General features: G+C 55.0%; 1 protein-coding gene and 1 pseudogene across 1 annotated transcript; both read right to left on the minus strand.

Annotated features, from left to right (window-relative positions):
* Positions 1 to 7,370: 7,370 nt before the first annotated feature.
* On the minus strand, positions 7,371 to 9,714 carry LOC118723901 (UL16-binding protein 3-like). The gene is made up of 4 exons (XM_036446721.2): positions 9,504 to 9,714; positions 8,786 to 9,031; positions 8,310 to 8,573; positions 7,371 to 7,662 (listed from the first exon to the last, which is right to left on the minus strand). The coding sequence occupies exons 1-4, from the start codon at positions 9,577 to 9,579 to the stop codon at positions 7,535 to 7,537; spliced, it is 714 nt and encodes a 237-aa protein (XP_036302614.2). The 5' UTR covers positions 9,580 to 9,714; the 3' UTR covers positions 7,371 to 7,534.
* A 3,553-nt stretch (positions 9,715 to 13,267) lies between these two features.
* On the minus strand, positions 13,268 to 15,379 carry LOC118724048 (annotated as a pseudogene).
* Positions 15,380 to 15,834: the final 455 nt, after the last annotated feature.

Below are 15,834 nucleotides of genomic sequence, written 5' to 3' on the forward strand. Positions count from 1 at the left end.
GGCGTGGTCTGCGGAGCCTCATTTTTGTCCAACCATTGAGGCCCGCCTTTTCAAATTAACATACAGCACCATTCTTCATCTCCAGTAACAATTTGCTCTAAAAACGGCAAAACGGTTTAGACGAGAGAGGAGCGAACTGCAAATTGTGACTCTTTGATTACGGTTGTGTCGGTCAAGTCATGAGGAACCCATTTCCAAACTTTTGGACTTTGCCAAGTGCACGCAATTGATTGGAAATTGTTTTTTGTGACAATTTTAAAGTTGTCGCAAGCTCTTGTTGGGTAATTTGAGAATTTTGCACCAAAAGAGCTTGAAGAGCTTCTTGATCAAAATTGGACACACGGCCTCAACCACTCTTGTCATCTAACGAAAAATTTCCCTCGCGAAATTTCTCAAACCAACGCTGGCATTTTTCTGGCGCTAACTACATCTTGACCAAGAGCACTACAGATGTTTTTTGCAGCCTCACTTGCTTTTCTTCCTAATTGGAACTCGTAAAGCATGCAGTGCCAAATATGCTCTTCATCCGCCATCTTCTTAGCCCTAGTTTTGCAACAAAAAACCAAACCAAACACAAACTTTTTCAAGCAAAACTTGTTAATTGCACTTCACACGTTCTGTAGATACCACGTGTTTGAAGGTTATGTCAATACAAGTCAACGCCAAGCAAGATTTTAAATGAATGTTTAAAAACGACATTAATTATTACTAGACCCGATAGTTCGGGCCTTAGGCTGGGCCTTTGCCTGACAGGAAACCGAGGGCATAATTACAGGCGCCAAAACAGGTACTGATGGACGGCACACGCACGCTCTGAGCAGCATTTCAAACCATATGAAGAAGTGGAAGTTTGGGTCTGTGAATGGTTTGCCTCCAAACAAGAAAAATTCTATTGGGATGATATCCACAAATTACCCAAAAGATGGGGGAAATGTGTAGATACAATGGGCAGTACTTTGAATAAAGCACTTAAAAAAAAAATATATATATATATATATATATGTACATATATATATATTTTATTGATTTTTTACAAAGAGGAAGAGAGAGGGATAGAAAGCCAGAAACATCGAGGAGAGAGTAACATGGATCAGCTGCCTCTTCCACACCCCTTACTGGGGACGTGCCCGCAACTCAAGTACATGCCCTTGACCGGAATTGAACCCGGGACCCTGGAGTACGCAGGCCAACGCTCTATCCATTGAGCCAAACTGGTTTTGGCGAATAAAGCACTTTTGATGTTTCCTTTGATATAATCGTGTGTTGTTGTTGTTGTTGTTTTAATGACAAAATCGACCATTATTAACTCCTACACCGGATGAGAGCAGTGGAGCATCTGGTGTGTTGAGGTGAGGAGGATTAGGGAGTGAACTTGAGAAGCCCGGGCAGGTTGAAAGTAGTCATTCCCCTTGTTAATTTATAAAGATTCAAATATAGAAAAAAATCAGAATAAGTTGTATTTTTTAGAAAAAAGAAAGTTTGGCTTTGATATACACCTGTCCCGACTCAAGCGAGGCTGGCCAAGAACCAGTGTTCAGAACAAGAGCAGAAGGGGATTCTGGACACGTCTGACCTTCACATGTGCAGTCACTGTTCGCCAGGACAGCCATGGCGAGTACTGTGCCAGACCGAGGGAATGGCGTGTAGCGCACCACACAGCCACTAGCCTGGACTCCCGGCTAAGGGCTCCCTCTGGACACCGACATGAGAGGGACCTCCGCTCCTGGTGGGCAATGGGATCGGGTCTCCGGCCTCCCGGTGCTGGAGCCTGGCTGCAGGGCGGGCAATGCCCAGAGCCCTGCCTGGCTGCCCCCGGACGGGGTGGCCGCCTGCGGTACGACCTCCACCTGCTCCCTCTCCACCCTCGGAGCCCCCAGTGGCTGGGAGTCTGCGCCTGAAGATGCTGCTCAGGAAAGGGTACCCTGTCTGTGTGTGACCTGCGTGTGATCCTGTTGGCTCACTGGGGAGGTCTCCCCTACTAAACCTGGCATCTTGGACTCAGAGGGCCAAGGGAAGCGGCCAGTGTGTGCTCATGTGCTTCAGCCACCCCAGGCCCCAGTGCAGCCTGCGGGCGGAGCGTCACCTGTCCTCAGGGACTGGCAGTCAGAGTGAGGGTGGACTCAGGAGGGGACAGCTGGGCATCACCCCCAGCTGCCCCACGGAGGCCACGTGTCCTCACTACGCATTGGATTTGGATCTTCACAGGAAACCGCCAGGAGCAGCAGCCCCTGCAGGAACCTGCGAACGAGCCTGGGTGTGGCCCCCTCCCCACCAGACCTACGCGGTGACCCCCAACAGTGGCCTTGAGCAGAGTCAGAAGTAAGCGGCCTCCAGCCCCTCCCAGAACTGCCCTCCCTTCCAGCGCCATCTGCAAGCCACGCCCCGGCCAGCAGGGGACAACAGTGTCTGCTGGCTTCCCTGTCTGGCCACACACCTCACCCTCTGTGGTCACTGCACCTGCCGGGCCCCTGGCTGAGCCACTCCTGCCCTGAGGCTGAGGGCCCAAGGCCTTGCTCCTCCCCACCTTAGGGTGAACACTGAGGCCTCCTGCTCCTGGTGTGGCCCTCACCTCTGGTCTCCCCATGCCCCCTAAAACCATGTGCTTTTTTCATAGGGGGGCCAGGGGGGGGGGGCGGGGTAGTGAACAGCCCTGATGTGTGTTGCTAGGGCTTCCCACTGTCTGGACCATGAAGGTGACCTCACTGACAGGCTCAATGTCTTTTCCTACTTGATGTGTGGGTGGCCAAGGTATGGACTTGTTGCCACCTGGTGGTGAGAGTTGAAATCACACGTGGTTATCTGGAATTCGTCACCCCTAGAGAGTGTCCAGTCCACCACCCTCATGAACTGGGGAGGACTGCAATCTGACCCTCAGGAGGCTTCATAAACCTGCCCGAGGTCACACAGCAAGTTGTCACAGACCAGGACTACCCTGGCCTCCTCAGCGCCTCCTGACTTCAGGTTAAGGGTGACACCGAATACTCACCATGGAGGGGGTGAGTCCTGCCTTGGGGTCAGGCAGATGGGGTGGGTCCTGGCCAGCCCACCACCAGTGGGTAACACCAGACAAGAGACTCAGCCCTGAATCCTGGATCTCACCCCTAACAGTCAAACCCCATGCCGGCTTCTATGAGGCAGGAGGGGGTTGAATGGGGGCTACCACACTCCAATGTGGTTGGCACAGCACTGGCACACAGTAGGTGCGCAGTGAATGCTTTTCCTGCTACTGCTGCTTAAGGTGGAAACTAGGATCCAGAGGGGGCGTGGCTCTTTCTTGCTCCAAAACCAGGTGACTCCATTCAAGTCTGATCTTGTGTGGGAGCAGAGGGTGACCTGGGATGGGAGAGGCAGCTTCAGAGACCTCTCCCTGCCCATTCCTGTGCCCAGGGACGCGGCCTCCGCTTCCCAGAGTCTCCCAGGTCTGCTGGCCACAGGCATCAGCTGGGGGATAACGAAGAACACAGGCTCCTAGCCTCCAGCCCGCACACTTCCATCCGGGAGCCCGGGGACCTGGGAATCTGTATTTATAAGCTCTCTGGGAGGGTCACAGGGCCAGCGGTTTTGGGGGATACTGGCCACCGTCATCTTTATGGTTTTTGTGGTGGGAACAGCCAGGTACCCATGGGTGGGTGGGGCCTGTCTCTGGTGGCCTAGGGCTGTCTGGGGTGCCCCTGAGGGGAGAGTGACTAGAGAGGACGAGGTGAGGGTGAGGGAGGGCCGGCCAGCGGAGACCGGGCAGCAGCAGGTGTGCGGGCCCTGACCCCGCCCAGGTGATGCGCTCCAGGTCTCCCCAGGTGGACAGGCTGAGCTGGAAGGAGGGGGAGGCGGGGGTAGGAGGAGTCTGGGAAACTCCCACAGCGGTGAGGGCCCTTCTTTCGATGGGGCCAAGGCCAGAGGGATAGAGACACAGGGGTGTGCGTGCATTGCTTTCCACTTAAAATGCCAGCGCACTGTGAGAAGGAATCACTTTGGGAATTTTTTCCGTGTGTCCTCCCTTCTAGGGGTCCAGTTTGTTCCAGAAAAAGGGAGGGCACCGCCCTGAGGGCTGTCCCCTGTGCTCCCAGGAGAGGACCCTTTCCAGGCCTGACCACAGGAGCAGAGCCCACCAGGCCACAGTGTCTGCTGGCTTCCCCGTCTGGCCACCCACCTCACCCTCTGTGGTCACTGCACCTGCCGGGCCCCTGGCTGAGCCACCCCTACCCTGAGGCTGAGGGTCCCCAGGCCTTGCTCCTCCCCACCTTAGGGTGAACACTGAGGCCTCCTGCTCCTGCTCCTGGTGGGGCCCTCAGTTCTGGTCTCCCATGCCCCCGAAGACCACATGCTTTTTTCATGGGGGGGGGGGCGGGTAGTGAACAGCCCAGTGTGTGTTGCTATGGCTTCCCACTGTCTGGACCATGAAGGTGACCTCAGACTGGCTCAATGGCTGCTGTCAACTTGATGTGTGGAAGCCAAGTCACAGTCTCTTCTGCCACCTGGTGCTGACAGTTGGAATCACACGTGGTTATCTGGGGCTGGTCACCCCCAAAGAGCGTCCAGTCCACCACCCTCATGAACTGGGGAGGACGGCAATCTGACCCTCAGGAGGGTTCATAAACCTGCCCGAGGTCACACAGCAAGTTGTCACAGACCAGGACTACCCTGGCCTCCTCAGTGGCTCCTGACTTCAGGTTAAGGGTGACACCGAATACTCACCATGGAGGGGGTGAGTCCTGCCTTGGGGTCAGGCAGATGGGGGTGGGTCCTGGCCAGGCCACCACCAGTGGGGAACATTACACAAGGGACTCAGCTTTAAAACCTGGACCTCACCCGGAGTCCTGTTGGGTGCGGCTGCAGCCATAACTCAGGAGCTGTCAGGACCCAGGGAGCACTCTGCCTTTACCCCAGCAGGAGGCAGTGTGCACGCCTCCTGGGCCTTGGACGTGGCAGCCCGGGTTCCAGGGCTCCTCCTGGGATGCTGGAGGACACGGCGGCCGCGCTGTGATGCAAGTCGGGCGACGCCTTGTCCAGCCGCCCGCTGCCCAGGGACCGGCCGCCTGGGCTCGGCCCCGAAGAGGTGCCCCTTGGCCTTGGCCACCACGTCTGCCCTCCTGAGACCACGTGGTGGTGGAGATCTTGGCAGCCTCGCAGGCTTCCAGGCAGGGCTCCTCTTGGCTCTGGGCCTGGGCGTCGCTCTGGCCCTGGCTGGGACACAGATCTTTGAGGAGGGAGGCCCCAGCAGTGGAGACAGCTGGGGAGGAGAACTGAGCCAAGCCGCTGAAGGCCGCCTGCTCGCTGGGGGACTGGTCAGAGGTGCTGCTGTCCTTTTGGTGTCGGTCCTCGTACGCCCCCGTGGACTGGAGGGTGAGCAGTGTTCTTTCCCTGTCTCCATGTGACCTGCATGTAATCCTGTTGGCTCACCGGGGAGGTCTCCCTTATTAAACCTGGCATCTTGCACTCACAGGGCCATGGGAAGCGGCCAGTGTGTGCTCATGTGCTTCAGCCACCCCAGGCCCCAGTGCAGCCCGGCCCAGGAAACAGGAGGCCCTGAAGCCTTGGGTACTGGCAGTCAGAGAGTGAGGGTGGACTCAGGAGGGGACAGCTGGGCATCACAGCCAGCCGCCCCTCAGAAGGGGAAGGCCCCCAAAGGACCCGGCACACTTTAATCCAGGTGTGATGCCCAAGGGAACGAGTGCACCCTGGATTATGTCTCCCAAGTATTCGGAAGCCCCTGCTAATTCTTCTTTTTCTGCTTTCTGGCCCTGATGCACATTGTTCTGGAGAGATCAGACTTCCTGGGCCCCCGAGTGTGGAGGAAAATGTTGTGAAGTGTGAGAGGTGGGGAATGAGCACTGGCTTGGGGTCAGGGAACTCTAGGCTAGCTCGGGCACCAGGCAGCCATGTGATTTGGACTCAGTCAGTTAACCTCTCTGGCCTGTTTCCCTGTTGGAAAACCTGGCGGTTGGTGTAAACAAACTTTGAGGTTCTTTCCGACAGGAAAATTCTAGCTTCCATACTTCTGTGGCTCTTCTAAGGCACCGAAAGAGCTGTCTGTCACTAAGTCCATGTACTTTTACTGCCATAAAGAGCACTGGCCACCGTTCAGAGCTTATTGACTCAGATTACTCACACTTCTAACAACACTAATTTTTCACACGCAGGTCACAGGCAGAGAGGGAGAGCCTTAGCAGCATCTTCAGGCGCAGACTCCCAGCCACTGGAAGGTGGGCAGGAGGAGAGGGAGCAGGCGGAGGTCGCACCGCAGGCGGCCACCCCGTCTGGGGGCAGCCAGGCAGGGCTCTGGGCATTGCCCGCCCTGCAGCCAGGCTCCAGAACTGGGAGGCCGGAGCCCCGATCCCTTTGCCCACCAGGAGCGGAGGTCCCTCTCATGTCGGTGTCCAGAGGGAGCCCTTAGCCGGGAGTCCAGGCTAGTGGCTGTGTGGTGCGCTACACGCCATTCCCTCGGTCTGGCACAGTACTCGCCATGGCTGTCCTGGAGAACAGTGACTGCACATGAGAAGGTCAGACGTGTCCAGAATCCCCCTCTGCTCTTGTTCTGAACACTGGTTCTTGGCCAGCCACACTTGAGTCGGGACAGGTTTATATCAAACCAAGCTTTCTTTTTATTTTATTTTTATTTTATTTTATTTATTTTTTATTTTTATTTTTGGCAATGTTACTGCTTAGTATTATTTTTTTCTCCTGTTTGTTTGTAATTTCTGAACTTTTTACAGTGAACACATTAATTTTGTAGTGATGAATAAGGTGAACAGAAACTATTTCAAACATAAATGCCAGATTTCAACTAATCATTAGATGCCTGCAACTAATTAGGGTCATTGAAATGCATGCTTCTAACTTCAGTTGCTCAAGCCTTTTGAACTCTCAGACAATGGTTTAATAACCTCTCCTAGTGGAAAATAGATAGTAAGTCTTGCAAATGTTCTCTGCTCAGCTCTTCATACCTCCATCCCAGCCAAAGAAACACTTCTTATTTTGATGTGAAAATAGGTACCATCCAGTATCAGCGTCTTCAGTTGTTGTCCCCTCAAAATTTATCTACATGTTAACTTTTCTGTCTTTTTTAATCTGTTTGCTGTAAAGAATGCTTTCTTTTTAAAAAATACAACTTATTCTAAACCCCCCCCCCCCCCCCCATTTGAGCCTTTATAAATTAACAAGGGGAATGACTACCTTCAACCTACCCGGGCTTCTAAAGTTCACTCCCTAATCCTCCTCACCTCGACACAACAGATGCTCCACTGCTCTCTGGCGTACCAGTGAATAATGCGAGTTTTGTTATCAAAGAAAACACTATAATATCAAAAGAAACATCAAAAGAGCTTTATTCAAAGTAATGCCCATTGTAGCTACACGTTCCCCCCATCTTACAGGTAATCTGTGGGCACTGTCCCAACAGAATTTTTCTTGTTTGGAGGCAAACCATTCAGGGATCCAAATTTCCACTTCTTTGCACGGTTTGAAGTGCTTCTCAGAGTGTGCGTGTGCCGTCCATCAGTACCTGTTATGGCGCCTGTAACTATGCCCTCGGTTCCTGTCAGGTAAAGGCCCAGCCTGAGAGGCCAACTATAATCGCGCAGGTGGGCATCCCAGGGAGGACCAAGGAGACGGGCCTGTTGACTGTGGCCTTGGACGGGACTGGGGCTGTGGCCGTGGCTGATGCAGCTGTAATGGAAGCAGGAGAGTGAGAGCCGTGCAGAACCCAGTTCCATGGAGAGGCCCTCAGCCCCGCTGTCCGGGGACCCTGCCGGGCAGTGTCTGCCTCTGCGTGTGGCCGCCCAGGGACAGGTCCTGGGGTTGGAGCAGAGGGAGCAGGTGGGCCCGGGCCCTTGGGGCTTGCACAGCTAACGGGGAAGCAAGGCTGACAGTAGTCATGCCTGCTGGAACAGGAAGGAGGAGAGGAGGGGGGGAGGTGGTAGAGAATCCTCGCAGGAGCTCACTGAGGAATGTTAAAGGATTCCAGAAATAGACCAGTTGAGTTGCAGAAGACAAACAATGCTGAGAAGAGGGAACAGGACTTGGAAACGGTCTGGCAACAGAACCATGCCCGCAGGTTTGCAGTCAGCAAGAAACCCTGGAGAGTGAGTGGCCCAGGGTATGTGCAGGCAGAGACTGAGGAAGTGAGAAACCACAACAGGGATCCCAGAACACACCTATGGCCCTTATTCTCCAAAAACCCTCACCGTGGAGGATGGATCACTTTCTCAATCATACACTCCACATACCACACACACCACACATCACACACACCACACACAGAGTGTGAATGTCATTTCAAGGGACCTACAACCCCCCTCCCTCTGCAGAATTACCTTGTGTGCTCAGGGGACACACCACTTGTTGAAGCCACTGCCTACAGTCTCCAGTTGAGGTCATAACCAGGAGGTGGGTCATAGCTGTGTCACCCGCCAATGCTCTCTTTAACCGCCTGCCTTCACCGCGCAACACCGTCCAGTGTCCATTCGTTGAGTCAAAGCGGAGAGATGGCTGTCCATCCGATCCAAACTGCCAGGATGCGCTGGTTTGCCCACTGGACTCCCGCTCACACGCCATGCTGCCCTGCAGGGCGAGAGGACCTGTCCCCAGCACCGTGGGAAGGAGGTCAGCCTTGGGTCTGGCAGAGTCTCCACTGGTGTCCAGCCCCGGCTCCCCTCTATCTCCTGGTCCGGCTCTGTCCTCTGAGGCTCCCAGTCTCACGGGGGGACCAACTTCCCACATTTACCCAAACACACCTGAGCCCTCAGCCCTCACCTCTGTTCTGCCTGTGCCCCGGGTTCGGTGAACTCACCGCCGGCTGCAGGAATCTCTGCTCTCATGTCAAGCAGGGGCACCCTGAGCTCTTCCACCACGGACTGCAGAGTGTCTCTCTGCTCGCCCCAGGCCCGTGTGGCATTCATGTCCGGAACACTGGTGAGTGTCAACTGGCCACCACAGGTAAAATGAAGAAATGTGTTCCCATTGACCCGGCCCTCAATGTCACACCACGGCTGTCCATTAGTCCTGACTGTTAAGTCATAGCCCAGAGAGACGGCACCTGTGAGGGAGACACGCAGGGGCTGGAAAAAAAACACCCCGAGTGCCCCTCCCCATCCCTGACAGCAAGTGACCCCCTGATGGCTGGGCGGCCCTTCTCCCGTTCGGTCCAGATCGCAGGGTCTCCGCTCCCACTTTGGAGAAGCTTTGGGGACACACACACACGTGCCATGGGGGCCTGGGCTGGAGGAGGGGCTTCATCAGAACCCCCGGGTCCTCCTGGCTCCCATCTTCCTCCTGGTCCCTTCGCCCAGGACCATTTCTGACAAGTCACAGGCTCAGGTCGGTCCTCTCACCGGGAAAGAGGCAGCCGGGCATGCAGAAGCCCCGAGTGAGCGGAACGGCTCCCGCAGAGAAGACCGCGGAGCGGTGGGGGGTCTGTGCCCCACCGGCCGGCAGGGTCCCGCCCATTCCATCCCTCAGGGCCCCGTCCCCACGCTGCTCCCTGGCCCGGATTCCATTGCCCAACTCACAGCGGGGAGCCGCGGGTTCCCACAGCAAGGAGAGCAGCAGGAGGAGGCGGACAGCTTCATACCCAGACAGATCCATCTCCTCTCTCAGCAGCGGCCGCTCTCCCAGGACGCGGGTAAGAAAGTCTTCCAAGTTTCAACCCGGGTCCACCTGCAGTCCGGCCTGGAGCCCCGGCGCCGCCAGGAGCATCAGCCCGTGGTGGGCCCCGTCCCCGCCCCCGCCCCCATCAGGAGGATTTTTCCCGTGGTGGCCCCGCCCCCGTCCCCCGCCCCCATCAAGAGGATTTGCCCGTGGTCGGCCCCGCGGCGGCCTTTCTCCGTCTGTCCTTCGCTCCCTGGCTTTCTCCTCGCCTGCTCCCATCGGCCGAGTCCGTTGCAATGGCAGAAAGCGCGAACTCCCTGCCAGCACGGGCTCTTCCTCTCACGGGGCAGGACAGAAATGGCGCCGGGAGCTTGGTCCCGGCGTGAAGCTTCCGGGCGCTGCCACTGCTCTGCCACCCTGATTGGTTGGGGCCCGGAGGGTAGCTCCGGCCTGCGCCTGAGCGCCACCCGGAGTCTGGAGTCCTGGCCTTCCCTTTCCGCTCCCGGGAGGCCGGCCGGATTCCAGTTAAAAACAGGACAGCCCGCCAAAACCGGTGTGCCTCAGAGGATAGAGCATTGGCCTGGGGATTGAAAGGTCCGAGGTTCGATTCCGGTCAAGGGCATGTACCTTGGTTGCGGGCACATCCCCTGTAGGGGGTGTGCAAGAGGCAGCTGGTCGGTGATTCTCTCTCATTGATGTTTCTAGCTCTCTATCTCCCTTCCTCTATGCAAAAAATCAATAAAAAAAAAAAACCCACAAAAAAACCCGACAGCCTCAAAGGCGGAGGAAGGGGAAGCGGCGAACCGAAGCCAGTGTGCAGTTCACCTTTTGATAGCGCTGCCAGGAGAGGGGTTTTCTTTTTTTAAAAATATATTTCATTTTTCACAGAGAGGAAGGGAGAGGAACAGAGTTAGAAACATGGATGAGAGAGAAAAATCCATGAGCTGCCTCCTGCCACTGGGGATGTGCCCGCAACCCAGGTCCGTGCCCTTGATAGGAATCGAACCCGGGATCCTTCTGCTGATGCTCTATCCGCTGAGCCACACCGGTTTCGGCTGCTTTTTTTTTTTTTTTTTTTTAAGGAGAGAGACTCCCGCTGTCCGCCTGTGGTTGAAGCCGGGGTCCAGCGCGACTGCAGGCGCCTCCTGCGAGGAGGGGAGGGAGAGAGGAGGCGGGGAGCGGGGCGGAGAAGGGGAAGAAAAGGCCAGAAGTCTTCGAGGAGAACCCGTCGCCTTTGCAACAGAGACCTGGGGGCTGGGGCGCGGTCTGGCCCGGGAGCTGACCGGTTGGAGCCGAGCAGCGGGGCTCGGGCGCCGGTCGGTCAGCCTACTCGCTCCTCCCGCTCCGGAACCGGCTCCGAGGGGATTATTATTATTGTATGTGTACATCTTTCCATCCCCCCCCCCCCCCCCAGCGGCTTTTTAAAGACGCCAGACGCAGGGACAGTCAACCTGAGACCCTGTCTCCTGATCGCTCGCCTCGGCCCCCTTAAAAGCAGCTTTAATTCTCCTCCCCAAAGACACTGACTCCTTGAGCACACTCCCTGCCGGGTGCTTTTGTTGTGGTTGTTTTTTTCTTTTCTTTTTTTGCCTATTTAAAAAACAATGAACTGCCGAAACCGGTGTGGCTCAGTGGATAGAGTCTGCGGACTGAAAGGTCCAGGATTCGATTTCGGTCAAGGGCATGTACATTGGTGGCAGGCACAACCCAGTGGGCCGTGTGCAAGAGGCAGCTGATGCATGATTCTCTCTTATTGATGTTTCTAACTATCCCTCTCTCTTCCTCTCTGTAAAAAAATCAATAAAATATATCTTTAAAAAATAAATAAAAAATAAAAAACAACAACTATGTGCTGCTGTTAAAACCAAACAGCAGCTGCGGACTGTCCCCATGAAGCCCAGGGCCCCGCCCGGAGCGGAGGGACCTCTCCATGAGAGATGGGTCATCCCCAGACAAGCATGGCCTACAGTCCATTCCCACCTCCCCGGGCGGCGCCGGACTTCGCCATGAGCACGGTGCTGGGCTACCAGCCGCCCTTCTTCCCACTGACTCTGCCTCCCAACAGGCCACCTCGCCCTGGCCAAGCCCATCCTGCACCAACTGGTGGGGCGGCCGAGGCCCCGCACCCCCTTCTCCTCCCTGCGACCCCAGGGCCTCTGAGCCTCTGTGTTATGCCCAAGTGTCATCAACCCCAAAGACTACCAGGGAGCCGAATCCCATGCAATTGCAGAAAGCCTGTATTTATTTCGTGAGGAGTGAAAAATTACTGACCTTGCCTGGAGGGTAGAAAGTTACTACTCCCTCCCCCTCCTGGACCTGAAGACCAAATCAACAGTCTGGGTTAGTCAAGGCTGAAGGCCAAATCAGCAGTCTGGGATAGTCAAGGCTAAGATAGCAGAACAAACCAAGGAGGGAGATTAGGCCATCTGGCTGATGCATGCAATCACAAGGTTAAGACCCCCCCCCCCCCCCCCCCCCCCGCCTTGTTTGGAATGTGCTTGTTTGAAGAATGCTTAAAAAGAGAGAGACCGCTTTGTAACCGCTGCTGCTTCTGGCCGTGCCATTGCCACGGCGGCAGCCCAGATTCGAATCTGCAATAAAATTTGTAATTAGACTCCGCAATTGGCTAGTTGGAGTTATTTCCCGGGTAGGGGTCTCTGCCTCTTGGGTGGTCTCATCTCCATTCAACAAAGGTGACCTCAGTGACAGGCTCAATGTCTTCTCCTGCTTGATGTGTGGGTGGCCAAGGCATGGACTTGCTGCCACCTGGTGGTCAGAGTTGGAATTACATGTGGTTATCTGGGGCTGGTCACCCCCCCAGAGGGAGTCCAGTGCACCCCCATCATGAACTGGGGAGGACGGCCATCTGATCCTCAGGAGGCTTCATAAACCTGCCCGAGGTCACACAGCAAGTTGTCACAGACCAGGACTACCCTGGCCTCCTCAGCGCCTCCTGACTTCAGGTTAAGGGTGACACCGAATACTCACCATGGAGGGGGTGAGTCCTGCCTTGGGGTCAGGCAGATGGGGTGGGTCCTGGCCAGGCCATCACCAGTGGGGAACATTACACAAGGGACTCAGCTCTGAATCCTGGATCTCCCCGCTAACTGAAGAACCCCAACCGGTTTCTGGGGTGTGTGTGTGTGTGAATATGGGGGGCCACTAGGCTCCAATGTGGTTGGCACAGCACTGGCACACAGTAGATGCGCAGTGAATGCTTTTCCTGCTACTGCTGCTTAAGGAGGAAACCAGGGCCCAGAGAGGGGAGTGGCTCTTTCTTGCTCCAAAACCAGGTGACTCCATTCAAGTCTCCTCTTGGGTGGGAGCAGAGGTGACCTGGGATGGGAGAGGCAGCTTCAGAGAGACCTCTCCCTGCTCATTCCTTGCCCGGGGAGGCGGCCTCTGCTTCCCAGAATCTCCCAGGTCTGCTGGCCACAGGCATCGCCTGGGGGATTACTAAGAGCACAGGCTCCTGGCCTCCATCCCTCACACTTCCATCCGGGAGCCTGGGGGCCTGGGAACCTGTATTTATAAGCTCTCTGGGAGGGTCACAGGGCCAGCGGTTTTGGGGGATACTGGCCACCCTCGTCTTTTTCCCCCCCAAATAAATCCTTGTTTATTGGTGTTGCTTAGACCTCGTCATTGAACAGTGCGGCCACTCATTAATAGACCGAGGTCCTAAAGGCCTTGTCCTGCAGAGCTTTATTTGAAGGATCCACCTCATTTTCATAGCTTCTTGATGGACATGTTTTTCTCACTATCCTTTTGCATGACCTTGGCTACCGCCATCTCAAAGTCCTCCTGGATGACATGGACTCGCTGTTCCCGTAGGCGTAGGGGTGTCGAACTCAATCAGAGAAGGGGCCAAAATCTAAAATCCAGCCTAAATCGCGGGCCGAATGGTTTACTGAACAGTCATAAACTGTCATTGTGATGGAAACGCAGCGGAGTGCAGTGATGACAGCGCAGTGCGGGCCACATTGCAAGGCCTGGCGGGACGGATTTGGCCCGCGGGCCTTGTGTTTGACACATGTGTCGTAGGGCATACATGTCAGCTTCCGTGCACACACTTTTCACTTCAGCCCCTGATGCTCCTGGCATGAGCTCAGCAATTTTCCTCAGGTTGATCCCCCAGGTCAGGTTCATTTTTCGAGAACGAATCTTCAAAATGTCCAGGCGAGCCTCCTCATTAGGGAGTGGGAATTCAATTTTTCTGTCGATGCGCCCTGGGCGAAGCAAAGCTGAGTCCAGGATGTCAATCCTGTTAGTAGCCATGATAACCTTGATATTCTTGGTGGTCTCAAAGCCGTCCAGCTGGTTGAGCAGTTCCAGCATGGTGCGCTGCACTTCACTGTCCCCCCCAGAGCCCCCCTCCAGCCGCGAGGAGCCGATGGAGTCGATTTCATCCATGAAGATGATGGATGAACCGTGTTCTCGTGCCATGACAAACAGCTCCCTCACCATTCTTGCCCCTTCCCCGATGAATTTCTATACCAATTCAGAGCCAGAGACACGGATAAAGGTACAGTCTGTATGATGAGCCACAGCTCGGGCGAATAGCGTCTTCCCAGGGCCTGGGGTCCATACAGCAGCACTCCCTTGGGCTGTGCAATGCCCAGTGCTTCAGAGAATTCCGGATGCTTAACAGGCAGCTCCATGACTTCTTTGATCTCCTTGATCTGCTTGTCCACTCCACCGATCATCTCATAAATTGAATCTGGCACCTTCTCCACCATCATCAGTGACACCAGTGGGTCTACCTTGTTGGACAGGATCTTGTGCAGAGTGTAGCTGTCATTTCTTAGAGCCACCCGGCAGTTGGGTGTCACATCTTTGATGTTGATGTTCTTGTCCACATCTACAACAAACTTGCCCTCAGCATGCACCTTAACCCAGTGTTTTTCAACCTTTTTTGGGCAAAGGCACACTTGTTTCATGAAAAAAATCACGAGGCACACCACCATTAGAAAATGTTAAAAAATTTAACTGTGCCTATATTGACTATATATAAAATAATTCTCTTGAATAGGAATCAAATAAACACAAAGAAAGTATTTTATAATTACTTTATTATGAAATATTAAGTAAACAAAATAGTGAAAAATTATAAAATTCTTGTCTTGTCTGCACCTACGGCACACCAGACAACACTAGTGTGCCGCGGAACAGCGGTTGAAAAACGCTGCCTTAACCAACACTTTCTTCTTCTACTTCTTCTTCTCCTTCTCCTTCTCCTTCTTCTTCTCCTTCTTCTTCTTCTTCTTCTTTTTAAAAATATTTTATTGATTTTGTACAGAGAAGAAGGGAGAGAGATAGAGAGTTAGAAACATCGATGAGAGAGTCATCGATCAGCTGCCTCTTGCACACCCCCTACTGGGGATATGCCCGCAACCAAGGTACATGCCCTTGACCGGAATCAAACCCGGGACCCTTCAGTCCCCAAGCCGATGCTCTATCCATTGAGCCAAACCGGTCTCAGCCCAACACTTTCTTCTTATTCATGGCCCGGACGACTTCCCTCACATAGGAGCCCTGCTCCTGCAACAGCTGCAGCTCCTCCCGCAATAGGTGAACGTTTGCATTAAGCTCATTTCTCTGTGCCTGCAGCCTTCAAAGATTTTGGCTCTTATCATTCACAATCAGCTGGAGTTCTTCAATCTTGGACAGATAATATTGGCAGAGTCCACTGCCTGCCTTCCCCTCTTCCAGCTCCATCTGCTCAGGCCCATCAACCGCCATCTTCCCTCTGTAGTGGAGATCGCTGGCATCCCCCACCCTCATCTTTATGGTTTTTGTGGTGGGAACACATGGGTGGGGGGCCTGGCTCTGGTGGCCTAGGGCTGTCTGGGGTGCCCCTGAGGGGAGAGTGACTAGAGATGGACGAGGTGAGGGTGAGGGAGGGCCGGCCAGCGGAGACCCCGCAGCAGCAGCTGTGCGGGCCCTGACCCCGCCCAGGTGATGCGCTCCAGGTCTCCCCAGGTGGACAGGCTGAGCTGGAAGGAGGGGAGGGTGCAGAGTGTCCTCTGGTTCCTCCTGCAACAGCCCCGAGGACTGATGGTGGCCAGGAACCTCTGATGGTGTCAGACTCCCCCTGGAGCTGGAGGCGCCAATGTGTGGGTGCGAGGAAGTCAGGGAGCCTTCCAGGATGGGGCTCTCTCGGCTCCCCTGCCTGGGCTGGGCCCCGGCACTCCCTGCAGATCCCCAAGGAGCATGATGCAGGACCTGTGAGCCTCTCGCCACTGTCACCAGCAG

This window comes from Pipistrellus kuhlii, unplaced genomic scaffold (genome assembly GCF_014108245.1).
Source record: "Pipistrellus kuhlii isolate mPipKuh1 unplaced genomic scaffold, mPipKuh1.p scaffold_m20_p_2, whole genome shotgun sequence".
In the NCBI taxonomy this organism is placed as follows: domain Eukaryota; kingdom Metazoa; phylum Chordata; class Mammalia; order Chiroptera; family Vespertilionidae; genus Pipistrellus; species Pipistrellus kuhlii.